The sequence below is a fragment of the Narcine bancroftii genome, chromosome 3 (genome assembly GCF_036971445.1).
Source record: "Narcine bancroftii isolate sNarBan1 chromosome 3, sNarBan1.hap1, whole genome shotgun sequence".
In the NCBI taxonomy this organism is placed as follows: Eukaryota; Metazoa; Chordata; class Chondrichthyes; order Torpediniformes; family Narcinidae; genus Narcine; species Narcine bancroftii.
In genome coordinates, this window is record NC_091471.1 from 363,676,872 (window position 1) to 363,698,922 (window position 22,051).

General features: G+C 42.1%; 1 protein-coding gene across 16 annotated transcripts in view; it reads right to left on the reverse strand.

Moving 5' to 3' along the window:
* bahcc1b (BAH domain and coiled-coil containing 1b) overlaps window positions 1-22,051 on the reverse strand; it is a 421,144-nt gene that overhangs the window by 247,753 nt on the left and 151,340 nt on the right. For 15 of the 16 annotated variants that reach the window (XM_069930138.1, XM_069930136.1, XM_069930134.1 and 12 more), the window contains exons 9-12: window positions 15,655-15,720; window positions 15,268-15,470; window positions 13,264-13,636; window positions 10,046-10,912 (exon numbers count right to left, since the gene is read on the reverse strand). In XM_069930138.1, the coding sequence (XP_069786239.1) occupies window positions 10,046-10,912; window positions 13,264-13,636; window positions 15,268-15,470; window positions 15,655-15,720 (1,509 nt within the window). The remainder of the gene's footprint in view (window positions 1-10,045; window positions 10,913-13,263; window positions 13,637-15,267; window positions 15,471-15,654; window positions 15,721-22,051) is intronic. The other variant, XM_069930145.1, reaches the window with a different exon arrangement.

The following is a 22,051-nucleotide window of genomic DNA, read 5'->3' on the forward strand; positions in this document are numbered from 1 at the left end:
ACGTGGTCTCTGTGCATTGGAGAAACAAAAAGCAAACCGGGTGTCTACTTTAGAGAACACCCAAGTTCAGTCTGTAGACTGAGCATCCCTTTGCCTGCCACTTTAATTCCTTATCGTGCACCCACTCTTCCTATTGCAGTGAGGTCCAAATAATGGAGGCCTATGAAACAGTACCTCATGTTAAAGCCTTCTGCACTCCGTATTGAATTCTACATCTTCAGGTGACTTGATTTTCTCCCTCTGTATCAATCAAATACAGTAAAACCTCTGGTATCCAGAATTCAAGCAACCAGCAAAAAGAAATAAAGGAAAATAAATTTTAAAAATTTAAATAAGTAAGTATAAAATAATAGAAAAAAATGCATGTTTAAAATTGTAAAGGTAAAAATTCTCTAAAGTAACACATAAACCTTTGGTAAAGATGGGAGCAAATATTCAGCCAGCGGCAGGCCTTGGTCAAGCTTTGCTCATAGCAGCTGTTTGAATAAAGTTGTGTGAAACAGCAATGGCGTCGCCCAGGTTGTTGCCACTCGTCATTGGGGTGAGCCTCTTAAAGTGTCTCCTTATCCCTGCTTAATAAGAGTTGCCCTGGCCAGAGGCTTTATCATGTAAACTTGGGTAGGTTGGGGGAGAAGGGTTAATTATCTATATGTTTGTCTTTCGGGCAGCTCTGTGGATGGGGAGGAACCTGCAGATGCAGTGAGTTAAATGTTTTCAAAAAATGTGACTGAAAATAAAGTAAAATGCTTTAAGAGTTTTTTCAGTGAAAGTACAGAGTAGTATTTTTGTCTTTTGACTTTTAAACTATTTATTCCTAATGAAGGTGTATTAGTTAGGCATTACAAGAGTCAGTTTCAAGCAACCAGAAACTGGCATCTACCAATCCCCACAAGTGCTGGATACCAGGGGTTTTACTGTATCGACAATATTGGTTCAATTTCTTTTTTTTTCCTCTGTGAGTGGAGGACACATAGCCTGACCTGCCCAGCACATCTTCCTGGGCTGCATTTTCCAACCCCTATTTGTCTAGGTTCTTTCGTCTATGTACTCGCTCTCTTACTGCTCTCATTCCCACAGCAGCAGCATCCTCTATCCTCAAGGACCCCCAGCATCCAGGCCGTGCCCTCTTCACTCTGCTACCATCGGGAAAAAGACACAGGAGCCTCGAGATGAGCACTCGGCGGCTCAAGGGCAGCTTCTTCCCCGCCGCTGTCAGATTCCTGAATGAACAATGAACCTCAGACACTGCCTCACTTTTTCTTTTCCTTGCACTATTTTTATTTATTTTGGAAGGTGGTTTATACAAATGTTTGCCCTGTGATGCTGCCACAAAACAACAAATTTCATGATCTATTAGCGACAATCAATTCTGATTAATTCTCAAACTGACCAGATAACCTTGTTTACAGTCACCAGGGTCACCCTGATTTCAGCAAAGATTCCCTTCCCACACCTTGCAGCTTCACAAATTTCTTTTGTCTCCTTTTCAGTTCTGGCAATCAGTAGAACTGACTCTGTTTCTGCTCTCTCAGGTGCGTCCTTACCTGCTGAGAGTTCCCAGCATTTTTTTCTTTTTGTTTATGAGTTTCCAGTACCTGTCGGTTTTTTTAAAATTTACAATGTTGTGCCCATTTTGGAAGCCAAATGTTTTGAGGTTGCACCTTCTCTTTTTACATAGAAATAAAAGATAAAGATTATCCAGCTGCTTCACCAATCTTGGAAATTAAAATGTCGATTTTACAGAAATGGCGAGGTATATTTGAAGGGTTACTGATTACTGGAGCTTGAATCTTTGTTGGTAAAAGGGTAACATGGTTAAGTTACCAGATAGTAATGTAGATGCTTGGATGATTGATCCAAAGGCAGTTTATATTCCACCATGCCATTTGGCAAATTTAAATTTGGAAAGAAGAACTCGTCTTAATAATGGTGATTGTAAGACAATTGGATGGTTACAAAGACTCATCGGTTAGTAATTCAAGGAAATCTTCCATCTTTATTCAGCCTGGGTTGTGTGTGACCCAAAGCCTGCTCATGTGGTTGGCTTAGCTACCTCTGAAATGCCATCAAGAGGGTTAACCATTGACATCCACCTTCTGTGAAAAAAATCTGCCCTAGCTTGTTATCGTGACACGGAATTACATTCAGTTTAACAATTTGCACAGTTTTTTTACTCATCTTGTGCTCCACACAGGCCATCCACCTCCTAACTCATTGAAGTCAAAAGTAAAGCAGTGGAAAGCGAGAACTGGAACCTTTCAATGGACAATGAGGCATGGCTTCACATTTATTTATCTCATCTGGGGACAGGGGAAACAAAAGTCTGTCCAAGCTTCCTGATGGACCCAGAAAAATATTCATGGAATAATCTGCAAATATATCACTTGAATTTAGAAGAATGAGTGGAGATCTTCTAGACACATATAAAATTATGGAACACATAGGAAAGATAGAGGGGAGTAACTTTAGGACAGAGATGAGGACGAACTTTTCCCAGAGGGTGGTGAATCTATGGAATTCGCTGTCCATTGATGCTGTGGAAGCGACCTCAGTAAATCTATTTAAGACAGGTTGGATAAATTTCTACATGGAAAGGGAATCAAGGGAAATGGGGAAAAGGCAGGTAGGTGGAGATCATCCGATCAGCCATGATCGCATTGAATGGTAGAGCAGGCTCGAGGGCCGACACCTGCACCTATTCCTTCTGGTCTTATCATGTTGGAAAGCAATTTGCACATTTTGTTGTCCAAATGGAAATTATGTTTGCTGGTTATTGTTTCTTTCAAGCCATGGACACTCTTTTCCAATTTTGAAATTATAGTCAATTTCCCTGATGAGAGATCCCTCGTGTAATTACATTTCAGTTCAAGAAATAGCAGCATTCAAATCAGAATGGCAAATGTTGTTTACTTTAATGGGGGGGGGGGGGGGGAAGAAGAGTAAGAATTGAGCAACTTGACAGGAAAGTCGTCCTTGAATTTCAAAGACCTAACTGTGAGTCATTGAAATACCCATCTTTATGAAAATGTAGGCCAATAAATAACATTACATATTGCACACACACAATATTGTGCATCTTATAGAGCTGGAATATTTTGTTCATACGCAGATAGATATTATATGTAAACTTGAGTAATTAATTAATTTTTCTATCCCTCATGTGAATGCACAGCTTTTATTTCTACTTACAGTGAAAATCAAATCTGACAATATATTGAATATTTTAATGCAGAAATCTAATTTTAAATAACCTAAGTAGCAAAGTCCATTAAATGAATCTGGAAACCATCCAGATTGCTCAATAGTGTATGTTGTCAAAAATGTCAGAAACAAACAAAATTTATGATGCAAAATACCTTTTGCATGTGTCGTCCATTTTCTTAAGCATATTGATATCCGAATTTACAGTACTCCAGGAACATAGTGAGAGGGGTAGACCATTTAGCCCCTCAAGCATGTTCCACCATCCAATGAAATCATTTCTCATCTCATACCTGACTCCATAAGACCAGTATTTCCTCATATCTTTAATAATTCACTTAAAACCTATCAATCTCACATAAAAAAATTAATGATCCAACGAGAACTACCGTTCATCAAGGAGGGCTCCAAATTTGAACGAGAACTACCGTTCATCAAGGAGAGCTCCAAATTTGTACAAGCAATTTGAATGAGAACTACCGTTCGTCAAGGAGAGCTCCAAATTTGAACGAGAACTACCGTTCATCAAGGAGAGCTCCAAATTTGTACAAGAAATTTGAATGAGAACTACCATTCGTCAAGGAGAGCTCCAGATTTGAACGAGAACTACCGTTCGTCAAGGAGAGCTCCAAATTTGAACGAGAACTACCGTTCCTCAAGGAAAGCTCCAAATTTGAACGAGAACTACCGTTCCTCAAGGAGAGCTCCAAATTTGTACCTTGCGCTGGCTATTAGTTTCTTAATTTCCTGCCCAGAGTTCTCTATTTTACAGACTTGGCTCCAACAGAAATAGCTTCTCTCTATCTTCCCTTTTATATCTTGTAAATTCAAGCATGAAACACTATAATCTTTTAAATGCCAGAAGCACACCTGGGTTGTATATTCTCTTCCTGTAATTTAACCCTTAGAGTCCAAGCTTCAAGTCCACTGTACTCCAGTGGGAATTACACAGAAATCTGATCTGTTGAAGAATAACTATTACCACATTGTTCCCCAGAAATAGATACAAACATTGTGAAAACGACTGACGATTTTCTAGCCTCCCACCAAAATCCACCTATAATCTCCTACCTGTTTGTCTGGCCCTTTCTCTCCTCCTCCTGCCTTTTCATTCAGGCCCCTGCCTGCTTTTAACCTTTGATGAAGCATTCAGGTCCGAAACATTGGTTACCCTTTACTTCCTGCCAATGCTCCATGACTTGCTGTGCTTCTCCAGCACTTTTGTGGATTGCACTGATTATTTTCCGTGTCTGCTCAAGAAATTTCATGATCTATGTAAATAAGCTCTACGGTCTCTTTGAACTCCATTGCTTCAATCTAATCACCTTTTAGAAAATACTCCAGTCAATCCTCTTTAGCTCGAAAGTAACCAACTTAAATTTATTTTCAACATCTGTATCCATTTATTCTGCTACCAATCTATGTATCAAAACCAAGCTTGGTCCTTTATCGTGTAAACTAAACTGTTCCAAACAAAGAGCATAAACAAAATTTATACCTCAAACCAAAAGCTCATTATAGATATTAATTTAGATTCATCCCCTTCTGTTGTACTGGTACTTCCCGACATAAGTCTGTGTTCCGCTCTGGATGACCAGTCACATCTCGGAATGGACCTAGGTCGGAATTGCCCTACCTGTGATACTGAAGAGTAAAACAATCAGTTTCCTTCTGCTCTCGATCTCAAAATCCTTCTCATTCTCTCTGTTGCTGCAGACCCTAAGCCCCCAGATGACTCCACTGACCTTTAAAATCTGACTGACCATCAGAACATTGAGCAACAGGATCAGAAAGAAAAACGGGACACAAAGAGTTAAAATGTGGTGAAATATCTCAATGTTGTGGCCACCAAGGACAGCTCTCACGAGAGGATGGCCACCGCTGCCAACCTTTTGCAAGAGGTGTTATTTTCCATAGATAGGCTCAATTTTCACCGTAAGCGCGCAAGTTTTATATTTTCCTTTTTTTTAAAATTCCCGCCGTATGTGCAGATGGAACGCAAGTCGTATAGGTCGCAAGTCAGGGAGTACCTGTAGTCAAATTCAAAATTTAATAATTACTGAAAACGCACTTCCAATTATATTTGCAGTGTTTGTTTTATTTTCTTTCGTGCATTGAGCCCGGAGGAGATTTTACTTATTGATTATCTTATACTGATCTTGAGGAGCAGGCCTTTTTGCTGAAGATGCAAGTGGTCTGCACTTACTTAAAAGCATCCATCTTAGACCTAAAGAGTGACTGGAGTATTTTCTAAAGTATGATTTAGTTGAAAGGGGAACTCATTGAAATAGCCTTGCCAGAACTTACCAAAATGAATCTCTCGACACGCTGCTCTCACTACCGTCTCTCCCAAATACTTCTTTTGCCCAAACATGATCCAGTTTCCTGCTAAATTGGCTCCATGACATTCAAGGGCACTATTTATGGTATTAAGTGTTTACATCTAGAGAGGCCGCTCACTTTTTCTTTTCTTGATTTTGCACATTTGCAAATCAAAGCATTTATTTCTTGTTTTTCCTCGGGAAATGGTGATTTTTATGGGAAAGCCACTCCCTGCATGTATCTGCCACTTGAAAGCTGCAGAAGGTGACCAGAGACAGTTTCTGCCACGCTAATGTGAGCAAGAGAAAGTGTGTGATTGTGCTGGGGCCAACATCACAGCCATTTGGTATTGTCTCTTCTCAGTGTTTGGAGACCGGTGTGAAATACAGGCCTTTGGGGAGATTCATTTTACAAGACAAATTTTTTATCTTTTGGTAACACAAAGACAGAGGGACTTCAGACTCTGAGGATTTTTTTTGGCAACAATGTGAAGGTTTTGATATCAGGAAATAAGTCACTGTTGTATTGTGAACGTGTTTGTGCTATAAATATCGAAAAAGTAAGATACACTAAGTTGATATTTTGGATCACCTCCTGTTGAGAACTGAGCGGCAATCATTTTTAATATGAATACAATCCCAAAAGCCTCAGTTATAAACCAACTTTATTTTAAAAGGATGGTGTTATTCTGGTTATCCAGTATTTTAACATCTCTGGTGAGTTCTGACCAGTGTTTTGTGCAAAGGAGATGGGAACTATTAGTCTGAAGTAAAAAGAACGTAAAATATGAAAGTCTGCAGACACCATCGTTGAAGTGTAAGCCCAATGCTGGAGAAACTCAGCAGGTCAAACAGTGTCCCTTGTCTAGAAAAGATAAAGAGGCATAACCAACATTTCAGGCTTGAGCCCTTCATCAAGGTATGGACAAAATGTGGGCAGCCACCCGAACAAAATGGTTGGGGGGGGTGAAATGAAGGGGCGGGGGGAGGAGCATAGTGCCACAGGCAGGATAAGGGAGGGAGGGGACAACAGCAAACAAGGAGGGGGGGATGGCTCTGTGGATGGAGAGGGAAGGGTGTGGAAAGAAGACATAGAGGGATGAAGAAGAATGGGGAAAAGGCTAGCAGGAACCGGAAAAGTTGGTGTTAATGCCATCCGGCTGAAGAGTGCCGAGATGAAAATTAGGCACTGCTCCTCCAATTTAAGAGTGGTCTTGGTTTGACAGTACATGAGGCCATGGACAGACATGTCATCATGGGAGTGGGGCACAGAATTGAAATGGATGACCACTGAGAGATCCCTGTCACTGACGTGGACAGAGCGAAGATGCTCTGTGAAACGATCTCCCAGACTGAGCCCAGTCTCTCCGGTGTAGAGAAGGCCACATCGGGAGCATTGGATACAGTAGATTACTCCCACGGATACACAAGTCAAGAGTTGCTTCACTTGGAAGTTCTATTTAGGGCCCCAAATGATGGTGATGGAGGAACTCCCTGCGATGCAGGGGAAGGTGCCAAGGGGAGATTGGTTGGGAGGGATGAGTGGACAAGGAAATCTCAGATGGAACAGTCCCCTCAGAAGGTGGAGAGGAGAAGATGTGTCTAGTGGTGGAATCATGTTGTAGGTGGCAGAAATTATGGAGGACATGTTAATAACAAACTATTAGTCTGAGGAAGGTTATCGAAACTAATCAATCCGTTCATTAAAAAGCTGCATTTTAATATACACAACCTTGGAGTGTCCCTAAGTACTTCAAGGACAACATAATTCAGTTCAGGTCACAGAGAGAAATTAGCTCTTTGCTTAACCAGTGATTTGACCTTTTTTCTGCATCATCCCCTTGTGTATTTTTTCTTGTGTTTTTTTGTTTCAAGATAACTTCATTATAAACAACAGGCAAACAAAAAAGCAGGAGTAGCATTTAAATTAACATGCTCTCTCTGACACTTTTATATACTCCAGTTCCAAAAATCCTCAGACACGGTAAATAGCAGGGCCCTGGAGAATGTTGGTAGAACAGAGAACCCTGAAAATGATGAAACAGGTAGAAAGAATTATGAAAAAGATGTTTGGCACACTTGCCTTCATCAATCAGAACACGGAGTACAAGAGTTGGGATGTCATGCTACAACTGGACAAAACATTAGTGAGTCTACACTTGGAGAAGCTGTCCAGTTCTGGGTGCCTAGCTAGCAGGATGTCAAGTCTTGATGAAGAGCTCAAGCCTGAAATGTTGGTTATGTATCTTTATCTTTGCTATATAAAGTACACGTTTGACCTGCTGAGTTTCTCCAACGTTGTGTTTTTACTGTTAAGTCAATTTTTCATCTCTATAAATAAATATTGTTTCATGAATATGAGAGTCTCAGATAGTTACAGTGAGCAGTTCCTTTGGTCGTTCAGCATTCTCATTGGCAAGAAGAATTAATTAAGCTGGAAAGGGTGCAGAAAAGTTTCACAAGGGTGTCACTGGGCCTGGAGGACTGGCTTTATAAACAGAGAATTGATAGGCTGGGGTTTTTATCCCTGGACTGTAGAAAGTATATAAAATCATAAGGGGTATTGATGAGGTGAATGGTTACAGACTTTTACCCAGGTTGGTGGAGTATAAACCCAGAGGGCATCAGATTAAGGTGAGAGGGGAAATATTTAAAGGGGGCTTAAAGGCAATTTTTTCCAGGGCTGGTGGGTGAATGGGGGTGAAGGGTCTGTTTCTGCACTGTGTAACTGTATGATTAGCCTGGGCTCCTGGCCAGTATTTAACTTTCATCAACATCACTGAAACAGATGATCTGGTCATGATCACATTGTGGGAGTTTACTGTAGGTAAAATGACTGGTAGGTTACCAGCCACCACGTCAGTGAATGACATATCCTGGACATGGATCGTCTTCTCGATCTTTGTGACAAAAGTAAAAATCAGAACCAAATAATGGAACCACAATAATGAGGCCAACATTTGGCTTCTGGCCACTGCTTGGCTTATAAAGTAATGGATTTGAAATAGTCCCTGCTTTAAAATAGAAGAATTACACTTAGCCAGAAATGTCTCAGAGCAAATGATTCAATTTAAAGTAGAGAAATTTCCCAAACCAGGCAGGCTACTTGAATGTATTGAATTTCTACTGTCTATGAAATAAATGGCAATTTTTTTTAGGTTTCATTGATAGATACAGTCTGAAAATCCAGATGGCAGAAAACCGAATCACCCAAGAGCCCGAACTTCTCAAAAACTCTCGGGCTCTGTGTGTGACCATGCGGAGGTCACACAAATGTAAGAAAAATATTATTTTTTTGTATTTTTTATTTTATATGAAAAAATGTTTTTCGCTAATTAACTATCAAAGTCTACCTATTTATTCCCTTTAAATTTTAAAAGTACTGCCTGAAAATCTGGACTGACCCAATCTCTGTAAATATCTGCCAAACTGCTTTTCTGTTCATCCTTGAGTTCACCTTTGGGGTAACAGAAGTGGCCACTTAACATCTCTGTGCTGCATTCCTGACACTGTCACTCTCCTCAGTACTGCACTGAAGTTGCTGCCACAATAGGTGCTCAGTGTAGGGAAATAGGGTTGAAATTTGTGACTTTCTGGCTGAGAGATGAGAGAATTACCACTGAGCCAAGAGAAACACCTGAAGACTTTGAGTAATAGCCTAATCATTTTAGTTTAGATCCTACCTCCAGCCAAAATAGAATACTTTGTTAGAAGCTGCATTCCACTATAATGACCAGAACGGCACTAATATAACGTGGAGCAAACCACAACATTTCACTAATTAGTTCCTGCTGTTCCACAATTTATGAATTATGTGCACCCTTGTACTTCTGCCTAGTACAATGTTCATGTGAAACCAAAAGACAAAAATCACTGAATTTCAGAAATTTGGCACTCCCTCCATTCTCAATTTCTCATCAAAAGTCCTCCTTCCGTCTCCTTGAAGGTGTTGATAACTTGCAGGGGTCGTTCAAATGCTGAATGCCACCCAGGAAGTCATCCCAAACAAACACAATCTATTCCAAACAAACACAATCCTGACCACGTCTCTACCGTCACTGGACGCTGTGCAGCAGCTGATTTCTCTCTTGTCCTAATCCAGACAAATTCAAGACCAGTGATCCTACCCCTGCCACCATCCTGCCTTAAGTTTCCATGACCTACCACAGAACAGAGAGCCCCAGGATGCAACTTCACTGAGCAACTGTCTGCCTTCTCAGGGAATCTTATAGATCCTTTACTCAACGATAAGCACAAAGAGTTCCGCTGGCAACATTCCTCTCTTAACAGACCACCTAAAATCAGCTCATTGTTTACGAGAAGTCAATTCTGACTGAACTGATGATTAGATCTGTGAAGATACAACTCAAAATGATCATCACCTATTGTCATTGTCCAAATTCTTCCCGTTAAATAGCACTTTTTTTCTCCTGGGGGAAGGTTTCTAATCAAATATTAATTAGAAGGAAAAAGAAATAATGCTGTGCTGGCAAGAGTATAGATGTGCAAATTCAGAAAATTACCTTGACCAGAATCCTGATAGTTCTGCTGCCGTTGTTCAAGTTCAGCCAATTCACTCAGCAACGCTATCCCATGCATCCCTGAGCAGGGGTAAAAGGTCGATGTTGCAGGCCGTGAAGTTTCTATGGGGGCACTGGGAAACTCAGGCTCTAAAACGAGGAGCTCTCCCATACTGAGGCCAGCTGCCACCAGGGCATTCATTCCTGCAATGCAGTCCACCCGCCACTTCAGTATTTCATCCCTCTCTGAGCCAACTTGGTCAATTTCAGAACCTTCACCCTGGTTGACTGGTGTGACTTCCTCATCAGCATTGCATGCTTGCTTCAAATCGGTCTCAGGTATCAAACTCAAGTGAACAGAGTTTCTTACATCCAGTGTTTCGTTGGTTAAGGTCTTGGGCTCACTGGTTGAGTGAGGTGACCCATTTTCTGAAATTTCTTGTCCGCATTCTTCTCCTTCAAGTCTTCCATCAGTGTCGTTTCCCTGAGAAGCAATCAAATGTCTTAAGCACTCCATGTTTTCATTCATAGACGGCTCAAGTTGCTCCACAGTTAAATTCTCTGCTGGCAAAGCATTTAGTGTCTCTTTTTCCTCTGCACTGCGGAGAAGGCTGTGCTCATTTTGCTCGACAACGTCCAGGTCGTTGGCTGTGATCTGTTGTTCGCTGCGGTTTGTCTCCTCTGTCACGATTGAGCGAGGATCACAGTGAATTTTCGCACCAGGCGTAACGGTTCTGGACTGCTCTGGTTCGGCGGCTGCGGGGATGGGTTGCATAGTTTCAGCATCTGCAGGATCAGCAGAGTGTGCAAGAGGAGTTGGGGAGCGATAGCCCATGGTGACTGCTGTGTACAAGTAGCCAGGTGGAAGCTCTGGAAAAGAGAGGAAAAAGGAACATGGTTTATTCAATACCAACATTCACAGCAAACTAAAAAAAATGCTTAGTGTGGATTTACCAGTGGAGGAAGTGTCTAAAGATTTACTAATAATGCTGCCTATTCCATCTTAACCATTCAGATCATCTGATATGTTGCTCCTCAAGATGGTGCCTGAATACATGACCTGTTCTCCAAAGCAAGAAATAGAATCTGCAGGACCTAAAGTGCAGTGTAATTACCATATTTCGCCAGTTTCACTCATCAATTGAACATGTTTGATTGCAGGAATATGAAACACAAATACAGTAACTAGGATCATAATGTCACGGTGCTCATTCAATATCCACCTTTGAAAGTACAGCAAAGAAAAAGCTGTCTGGGCCTGGTGTCCAGATTTTAAAAATTTATATTTGGACATACAGCATGTTAACAGGCCTTTTTGGCCCACGAGCCAGTGCCATACAATTACACCCAATTGGCCTACAGCCCCGGAATGTTTTGAACTGCTACAAAAACAGAGAATTTATTTATTCATTCAATCTAAAGACAAATTGCAATGGATTGAAAAATGGAGGATATGCTTCTCCAGGAAACTCTGGGCAAGGTTATTAACTTGTTTGTAAGGGTGGAACAATTAGGCCCAATGCCTACTACCCTGAACAGATAATCTGCCATTGAAGAGTTTAGCTGACACCAAGCTCAAGCAACAAAACAAATGTTATTTCTTTGTCTTCACCAAGAACTCCGAAGGTGCCCCTGACTTTATGCTGGTTGGCAGCATCCTGACTACCTTGTCATCAACTGAGTGTAATTAATGGTATCCATCCGCCTCTCTGACACAACTACTAGATGAATATGTATCCTTCCACCGAAATGTTTCCTACTCAAGGACTGCTGAAGGAGAAAGAGCTTTTCTATCTGCCAGGCTGCTCAGTCATTTCCCTGCTTTTTCCCTTCAACATGAAACAAAAGAATTTCAGCTGCTGCATGTCTAACCTTGAAAAGGGAAAGGAAATGTATTGGATTTTGTTGTGTGTGTGGTTTTTTTCTTTTTTGGCTTGGGTTTAGCAAGCTTGATTTCAAGAGGAAAAGTTGCAACATTGGAGTACTTTGAAATTTAATCAACCCACACTTGTTCCGACAGTATTTTCTTTAATGAATTTCAACTCCAGAGACATTGGACAATCCGAGTCTTGTTCTTTATTCCCTCTTTTGTCCAACTGTTCAGGTGAAATCTCAGTTGCTGAAACTGAGTTAGTTTAACACCCCAGTGAAAATGGCCAACACTGTGGTTGTTTATTGAATCATCAATTCAGAAGCCACTCAGGGAGACAGCTGTGAAGCCATTGCTCACACACTCTGAGCCAGAGCGTTGTGAGCTCAAATTGTACTTCAGGGACTTGTGCATTACAATCTAGAACGACACACCCAAGTACTATAACTGGTGGAGAGCTGAACTATTACAAGTGCGTCTTTCAGATGCTACGTTAACTGAGACTCTATATCTCCTCAGTACAACTCCAAATGATCCTAATCTAAATGTATCACTGTCAACCTTACAACAGAGGTCACGTTACAGTAAAATCCCCGTTACCAAAATTCAAGCAACTGGCAAAAAAAAATCACAAAAAAATGAAGAGGTAAAAATACGAACTTTTAAAATCGGCACACCTTGCCATTAGTTCTGATCCATGAAATTTGCAATCTCGAGCAACTGGAAAATTCACTTATCTGACATCTTCCAATCCCCAGAGGTGCTGGATACCAGGGGTTTTTACTGAATAAAAATATTTAATTGGCCTAATGAATGCTATGCAAATGCAATTCGTTCTTTACAATTATCAACATTTTTCAAGTGTTCATAAATTGGAATTGCATTTAGCTAGACAGCAGAGTCCAAGAGCAGTCATGTCAGGCCATTCCAAATTCTGCTTCCAACAAGGTTTTTAGTATTTGCTTCAGCTACCACCAGTTAAGTGCAGAGTACAAGGTCCTACCACAAAAGACTAACTGAGCTGTACACACAGAAAGAGGCTCCCAGTCTCCATCCATTTGCCATTGATTTATTGATCAATATAAACTACTCTCACACTGATTTTCTTCCAGCCTTTAGTAGCTCTACGGCCAGAAAAGAGAAAATTGAGTGAAGCATTTGCTAGAACACAAATACACACATCTTTACATCAATCATGCTCTTTCATTCCAGTAAATATCAAACCGAGTATCTTTCTATTTTTTTGTATTAACCTACTGACCACAGAATTAGGTTTTCAAAAAAATGGAGGCTTTCAATTTCTTGCTAGTGATTTAGACCTTTCTTTTGTTGTTAATATTACTGGACATACCTGGCTCAAAGGATTCTGGGTAGGGTTGAGATGGCTCTCCTTCCACTCTCTTTTCAGCTGTTTGAGTTCCTGTGGAACTTTGGGAAGGAGGAGGACTGACCACCGAGGATTGTGGGACAACAGGAGGATTGGATGTAGGACAAGAAGGCAATGGACAAACAGCAGGGGGCTGGGGAGTGGGGCATCCAGTCTTGGGTCTTAAAGGAGAATGATGACATGGTGAGAGTTTGGTAGAACACATGCCAGATGGCAGTATAACAGGTGAAGAAAGATTCTTGGGAGAGTTTAAGGCAACTGTTTTGTGTGATCTCCTGTTCCTCTCAAAAGTGTGTTCTTCTGCCTCTATTCGCAGATCCTCTGTCTTCCGTTGATCCTGAGGAAGAGATGGAATTCAGACAGTCAAATGAAATCGTTAACCCCAAATAATTTTGCCCATTTCCTTCCAATGTCCTCCAAGTACAATTCAGCTCACCAGGTTTTCCAACATGATCTCACCACTGGAAGCATCCTCCCCTCTCCCACAGACCCCCCTCCTGCCCACTTCCTATAGGAACTGCTCCCTTAATGTCTCCCTTGTTCTCTCATCCCTTCCCTCTAATTTCCCCTTTGGCCCCTTTCCCCCGCGGCTGCAGGAAGTGCCACATTTGCCCTCGCTCACCACCATTCGTGGCTCCAGATGGTCCTTCCAAATGAAGCAACACTTGTGAATCTGCGGGAGTTAGCTACAGCATCCAGTGCTCCTTTAGTGGCCTTTTCTACATCAGAGAGACAGGACACAAACTAGGAGATCGCTTCCCTGTGCACCTTCCCTCTGACTGCATCAATGACAGGGATCCCCCAGTGGCCAACCATTTAAATTCTGCCCCACCCCCCCCCCCACCCCCCATTCCCACACTGACATGTCTGTATATATGGCCTGATGCACTGCCAAATCAAGGCAAGCTGTAAAGTGGAGGAATAACACACCTAATTTTCCGACTGGGGACTCTCCAACTGCATGGCATTAACATCAACTTCTCCGGTTTCTGCTAGCCCACTCCCTGTTCTCACTCCCTTCCCCCACTGCTCTGTCTCTTTTCCTTCAGCTCTCCACCCCACCTCTCCCTCCCCCATTTGCAGTCATCCCCCCCACCCCTTGTTTGCTGATGTGCCCTCCCTCCCCTATCCAGCTATTACCTTCAGCCTATGAGACTGTGCTCCCCCACCACCTACCATTTTATTCAGACACCTGCCTACATGTTGCTCATACCTTGATGAAGGGCTCATGACTGAAATATTTGTTATGTATCTCAATAAAGTACACCATTTGACCTGCAGAGTCTTTGTGTTTTTACTGTAATACGGGGACAGGGGAAGTCCATTCATCCCTTCCAATCTGGTCTGGTATTCATTTAAAATATGCCCAAACAACATTGGATCCAAAAACATTTACCAGTCTTCCCCAGCAATTATCGATAAACTTTTAATTGGCGACAGAGAGAAAAAGAGAGGGAACGAGACTAATCCACTTTGCTCTCTGCTTTAAGTTTTATTAGCTCCAGTGGGAGCTCTCACCTCCAATTTAATAGTCTTCTCGAGAATTACTCAGTCAACGTGGAACTTTCAAGGCACATACAGTAATTAGTTCCATGGGATGTGTGGGGAGAAGCTGACATGTCTGAGATTAAAGATCATGGGAAGTCACCAAAGCTGCAAATTTAAGTCTACTTTTTCCTCTTCCTGGATGCTGCACGACTTGCTCAGCATTTCACCTTTTCATTTCAGATTCCCAGGATATTGTTTTTGCGATTAGGTATCAGTAATTTTTCAACTTCACTGGACAATCCTTTTGTGCTCGGCGACAACCGGATTGTGGCTCCTCACAAAAGCTATGAGCCCAGCAGAACAAAGGACTCTGTGAACTGGGTCAGGAGGGAGGGAATGGAGAACATTGGTCGGCCGGGCGGGGGGGGGGGGGGATTTGCTATGTTGCCAAAGCCCCCTCTGATTGCATGCTTTCCTCACCACTAGTTGTGAATGTCGTTGCAGTTGAAGTGCTTGTGCTCGCTGTTGATGTTGTTGATGCTGCAGCATGTAAAGTTCCTGCTGGCGGAGAAGCTGGGAGCGAGGATATACGGAGAGCTGGCCTGGATGTTGCATGTGTGAGGCAGGGGCCCGGGCCGGATAGATGGGCGGCCAGAGGGAATGTGCAGGATCGATCACTTCAGCTGGAAAAAAAAACCCGGCAAAGAAAGAGTAGATTTAGATAATACCCCCTCGTGAAGTTCAGCAAGCAAAGGCACCCATTTGTTCAAGTGTAATGCAGTATTCACATTTTACATCAGCAACAAAATGGTCTAACACCACCGTTTAATGTAGGATTTGCAAAAGGCAGCTTGTCATTGTACACACCAGATGCCACGGGTTGGCGTGGATGCTGTTGCATGATCAAGTTGGGTAACATCTGGCAATCCCAATCTGAAGGAAATAGATGAATGTGAAACAGAATTATTATTAAAAGGGAGAGAATTCCCATTAAAAATAGGTGATCTGATTCCAATAATTACAAAGGATCAACTCAGCGCCAAATAAGAATCAGCCTTTAGGTTAGTTCAAACTGGATGGGCAATTCTGAAGATTCACATTAGTGCTTTGGATGAAGAGCCATCCAGGAACAATGTCAATGCTAAATTATACCATCCTTATTTTCATGTTGCAGCTGATACTCATTCTTCAGCCAATTCAAGCATGGATTAGAACAGTGGTTCTCAACCCGCACTCCATTAGATCGTCATCCAAGTGGCGCAGGGGAAGCTAGTTGCATAGGTATGGTCCATGGATCATATTGAGAGATGAAAACCTTGTCCAATATGGCAAAAGGTTGAGAATCACTCATCAAATCAAGCATGCTATGGCTAAACTGTTGAACGTCTTGCACTGTGCATTTCAGACCGCCACACATGCTCAAACACAACATATATCAGTACAATTCAAATGGACTATTCTGCTATTATCTTTCATCCTCTGCTTTTGTTTTCATTCATTCAGGAGCTCTTTCGCACACTGTTCCCTCTTCGCTAATAACTCTGGACACAACAAAGATTTTGCTTCCTGAACACTTTTGGGTGTATTTTATGGATTTTGGGCTGTTGATCATGAAAATCACCTTAATGTGTTATTGAAAATTCATTTTCTGAATTCACCCATGGTCTTCTTCCCTGCTGATCTTGGTGCAGGCAGTGACAAACATGATGAAAGGTTTCACCAGGACATTGTGACCATGGAAAAGCGGTATCGAGGGAGCTGATATTTCTCAATCCATCCAACTAATGTTGGGCAGTGACACAAGAGGCATCAGATAACTGAGTATAAATGAAAATTAGCGGCAAACTTTATTAGGTCAGTTAAACTAATGCAATATGTCAGCATAATTATGTGATTAAACATGCAAAATACAATAAAATTTAATTTAATGTTTCTCCAACTTCCTACGTGGAAATCTGAAATTATCAACTTGAGGTTGTCTATTATAATCCCCTTTTTTTTCAGGAAGCAAACCTTTTGAAAAAAATTGTAGTCCAGGGTAATCCAACATTATTCCTCATCCAAGGAACCTTGAACCTTCATTCTGCTGATTCCATTTCACATTCATCAACTCCCTCCAGATTGGGCAAGACACTGCTTACCTCCTCCATTCTTCCTTCTGCTAATTCATAGCATGTGAATCTCCTTCAATGAGTGATGAAAATTAACATTCTGCCCATTCTTCAGTGGACTTCTTCACTTATCGCTCAAATCTAACCATTTGCTGGCTCCACACCAGACTTTAATCTATCTATATTCATATGAAAATCGCATTGGCGGTTCATTGCCAAAACTGGCCACAAGGAACTTGGTCTTGATTATTCGTCAAAAACAAACCCCAAAATTTAAATTTTAAATTTAGACGTACAGCGTGGTAACAGGCCTTTTCGGCCCACGAGCCCGCGCTGCCCAATTACACCCAATTGATCTACAACCCCCAATACATTTTGAACGGTGAAAGGAAACTGAAGCCCCTGGAGGAAACTTATGCAGGCATGGGGAGAACGGACAAACTCCTTGCAGCACAGGACTCAAACCTCGGTCGCTGGTGCTGTCGCGGTGTTGCACTGCTACATTAACCATGCCACTCTTTATAAAGGCTTATTAACTGAAACATCCTCCCCCTTACTCTGTTTACCCCAGTTTCTCCCATAATCTACCACCTTCCAACTGTTAAAACCCAGTCTCAGGGCTTTTCAATAAATAAATACTGATGATTAAATCTTAATAATTATGCTTGTGCATTGATCCCTGATTTAAATCTTTATGTAAAGAAAAAGAATCCTTCACTGAAATTGTATTTCAATTCTATAAAGAACAGGATCAAGTGATAATTTAGTATGAATGGTCTTCTCTTTGGCTTGGCTTCGCGGACGAAGATTTATGGAGGGGGTAAAAAGTCCACGTCAGCTGCAGGCTCGTTTGTGGCTGACCAGTCCGATGCGGGACAGGCAGACACGATTGCAGCGGTTGCAAGGGAAAATTGGTTGGTTGGGGTTGGGTGTTGGGTTTTTCCTCCTTTGCCTTTTGTCAGTGAGGTGGGCTCTGCGGTCTTCTTCAAAGGAGGCTGCTGCCCGCCAAACTGTGAGGCGCCAAGATGCACGGTTTGAGGCGTTATCAGCCCACTGGCGGTGGTCAATGTGGCAGGCACCAAGAGATTTCTTTAGGCAGTCCTTGTACCTTTTCTTTGGTGCACCTCTGTCACGGTGGCCAGTGGAGAGCTCGCCATATAATACGATCTTGGGAAGGCGATGGTCCTCCATTCTGGAGACGTGACCCATCCAGCGCAGCTGGATCTTCAGCAGCGTGGACTCGATGCTGTCGACCTCTGCCATCTCGAGTACCTCGACGTTAGGGGTGTGAGCGCTCCAATGGATGTTGAGGATGGAGCGGAGACAACGCTGGTGGAAGCGTTCTAGGAGCCGTAGGTGGTGCCGGTAGAGGACCCATGATTCGGAGCCGAACAGGAGTGTGGGTATGACAACGGCTCTGTATACGCTTATCTTTGTGAGGTTTTTCAGTTGGTTGTTTTTCCAGACTCTTTTGTGTAGTCTTCCAAAGGCGCTATTTGCCTTGGCGAGTCTGTTGTCTATCTCATTGTCGATCCTTGCATCTGATGAAATGGTGCAGCCGAGATAGGTAAACTGGTTGACCGTTTTGAGTTTTGTGTGCCCGATGGAGATGTGGGGGGGCTGGTAGTCATGGTGGGGAGCTGGCTGATGGAGGACCTCAGTTTTCTTCAGGCTGACTTCCAGGCCAAACATTTTGGCAGTTTCCGCAAAGCAGGACGTCAAGCGCTGAAGAGCTGGCTCTGAATGGGCAACTAAAGCGGCATCGTCTGCAAAGAGTAGTTCACGGACAAGTTTCTCTTGTGTCTTGGTGTGAGCTTGCAGGCGCCTCAGATTGAAGAGACTGCCATCCGTGCGGTACCGCAGTATGAATGGTAATTTACCATTAAATAGTCAAAACTATTCCGACTAGCCAAACTAATTTAATTTATGGATTTTGCAGCCATTAATGTGTACATTTCTATCCATAGAACTTATTCTATTTGAACCCAAGTTTCGAATACCACACCACAGGAACCATCCAAAATAATCAAAAGTGCATCACCAATGAACACAGGTTTTGCATTGACATCATCTGCAAATTATCAAGCAAATCGATCTGAATGTTCATGATTGTCTGAACCACAATTTGAAATTAGCAAACACATTACAATGTATAAAATTCCCTGACAAACAATGGAATACTGCCTGACCTATAAAAGCTGCTGTTTACTTAATAACATCACCCACGGCTCCTAGAACGCTTCCACCAGCGTTGTCTCTGCTCCATCCTCAACATTCATTGGAGCGACTTCATCTCCAACATCGAAGTACTCGAGATGGCAGAGGCCGACAGCATCGAATCCACGTTGCTGAAGATCAAACTGCGCTGGGTAGGTCACGTCTCCAGAATGGAGGACCATCGCCTTCCCAAGATTGTGTTCTATGGCGAGCTCTCCACTGGCCACCGAGACAGAGATGCACCAAAGAAGAGGTACAAGGACTGCCTAAAGAAAGCTCTTGGTGCCTGCCACATTGACCATCGCCAGTGGGCTGATATCGCCTCAAACCGTGCATCTTGGCGCCTCACAGTTCGGCGGGCAGCAACCTCCTTTGAAGAAGATGGCAGAGCCCACCTCACTGTCAAAAGACAAAGGAGGAAAAACCCAACACCCAACCAACCAATTTTCCCTTGCAACTGCTGCATCCGTGTCTGCCTGTCCCGCATCGGACTTGTCAGCCACAAACGAGCCTGCAGTTGACGTGGACATTACCCCTCCATAAATCTTCGTCCGCGAAGCCAAGCCAAAGAAAAGATTAAGCTTTAAAGGTGCCCTGCCCAACTTGGCAGAAAAACGGTTTGTGCATCCAAGGTACAAAACTCTGATCATTATAATGTGTCATATCATCTGACTTTCAAGAGTAATGCCACAGGATGCCTGCTAGTACATTATTATGTTTTGGAGATAGTTTTTGATAAGTTTTATATCAGCCATTACCAAAACAATATAAATCATCTGCCTGGATACATTTTTAGATGGCATATATTCCAATAAATTCAGCAATCCCAAGCTCCCACTATGAGCCATTTATCAAAGGAAGAACAGGTCGGGGCCAGGGCTACAGAACTGTTACAATGACTCTCCAGTGTGTACACTCTTTGAGCATGGCTCTGCACTAAGTGTGCAGAATTTCAGAGCTTCCCGTTGTTTCAGGAGATCTTGGTGAATATGTTTGTGCTTTGGGATAAAGGCGAGAAAGCTTTTGCTTTGGTGTCTTTTCTGGCATGTAGTTAACATCTGGGCATGAACCATCTACAGTTCTGTAACTGTAAAGTTGAGGACTGCCATATAAACACAAAAATCAAACCTCCATACAGGTGATCGCCAGGAAGCCCCAGCTGAACTTGGTCTTCTGAAGCCCAGCAGCAAAGTACATATTCTGCAGTTCCCAGCACAGACTGTGGTGAGTCTATTCATTAGATTAGTGAAGGTCCTTTCTAATGTGTAAAATTGATGTTACATTTTTTACTTCACCAAATTAATTTCAAAGCATTTAATTATGTGGAGAACTTCCAAATGTTTTGAACTAGAATTTTATTGAATTCCCTGAAAATTGAACATCTTTATCATGTGACTTTTAAAAAAAAATTATGTTTAGAATTCAACAACCTTCACAATCATTCATTCTCATTAACAACCAGTATAGGTGGTCAGAGGCAGAATGAGAATGGGACTGCCATTTACCTTAGGAAAAATCCTGAACTGCAAGGGGTTCACGTCAGGGGAGATGCACCACATTGGAGAGGGTTACTAGGTAGAGGATCGGTCAGAGTGCATCGCGTGCTGACCCAGTTCTGACTTTTAGGTATACGTAACTTTCCACCCTAAGCTAGATTCTGGAACTTGCATGTCTGACTGGTAGGTAATTTTGAGAGGGATTCCTGTAGGGACCACAAAGGAAGCATTGGATGATATTCTCCCAATGAAGTAATCTCCTGTATTTGAGTTTGAATTCAGACTTAACCTCTCACTCTAGTCAGTTTTGTCTCAATTTTAACCCTTTGGACTCCAGCCATTTTTAACCTTTCATCATATATACTCTGGACTGGATCCATGGGTAAACCTTTACAGTATTCAAGTACAGTACGTAATTGGGTATAAAATCAATCCCGGAAAACCAGGACACAGAGTCCAAAGCATTAATTTCCAGAAAGCGTGTTCAGTGAATATACAGCATCTATTTCAAATTGTTCATAAGGCCTCTGGTTTTGTGAAAAGTCAAATCTTTGTGTTAGAATTTGTTTAATTTATTTCTACCAATAAAAAAGATGCATTTTGATGAAAACGTCAGAACATATAGACCTGATTTCCAATATATTTCTAACTATGTTCTTGACAGACACCAACTCAAAATGATATGGAATTAAATCAATCCAAAGCCAAGTTATTCAGCAATTCTGGGATTTGAAAGGGAATACATTTCACCTTCTCATGACATTGCAAACTAATGCAAGTAACATCACTCTTCCCCTTCTGCTGTTCATTGCTCCATCAAACTCCAAATAAATAATAAAGATTTTGTCAAAGCTACCTACATTCTACACCATGGACTTAATTTCAAATTTGGTATTTATTAAATGTCCATACATCTCTCAAGTTTGCCATGCAGGTTGATAAGATTGTTAAGAAGGCCTATGGGATGAGTAGAGAGGTCATGTTAGAACTCTACAAATCTCTGGTGAGACCACACTTATAGAGTATTGTTCTGATCAGTTCTGGCCACCTCATTTTAGGATGGATGTGGAAGCTGTGGAGCGAGTGCAGAGGAGATGTACAGGGAAGTTGCCTGGACAGAAAATAAGTCTTTTGAGGTAAGATTAGCTGAGCTGGGACTTTTCTCTTTGGAGCGAAGAAGGGTGAGAGGTAACGTAATAGATATTTACAAGATTCTGAGAGACAAAGATAAGGTAGACATCCAGCACCTTTTTTCCCAGGGCAGGAATAACAAACACCAGAGGACATCTGTTCAAGATGAGGTGACATCAGGAGTAAGTTTTTTTTTTACACAGAGAGTAGTGGGTGTCTGGAATGCCTTGTCAAGGGTGGTGGTGGAGGTTGAAATATTCGGGGCATTTAAGAGACTCTTAGGCACAGGGATGGAAGAAAAATAGAGGG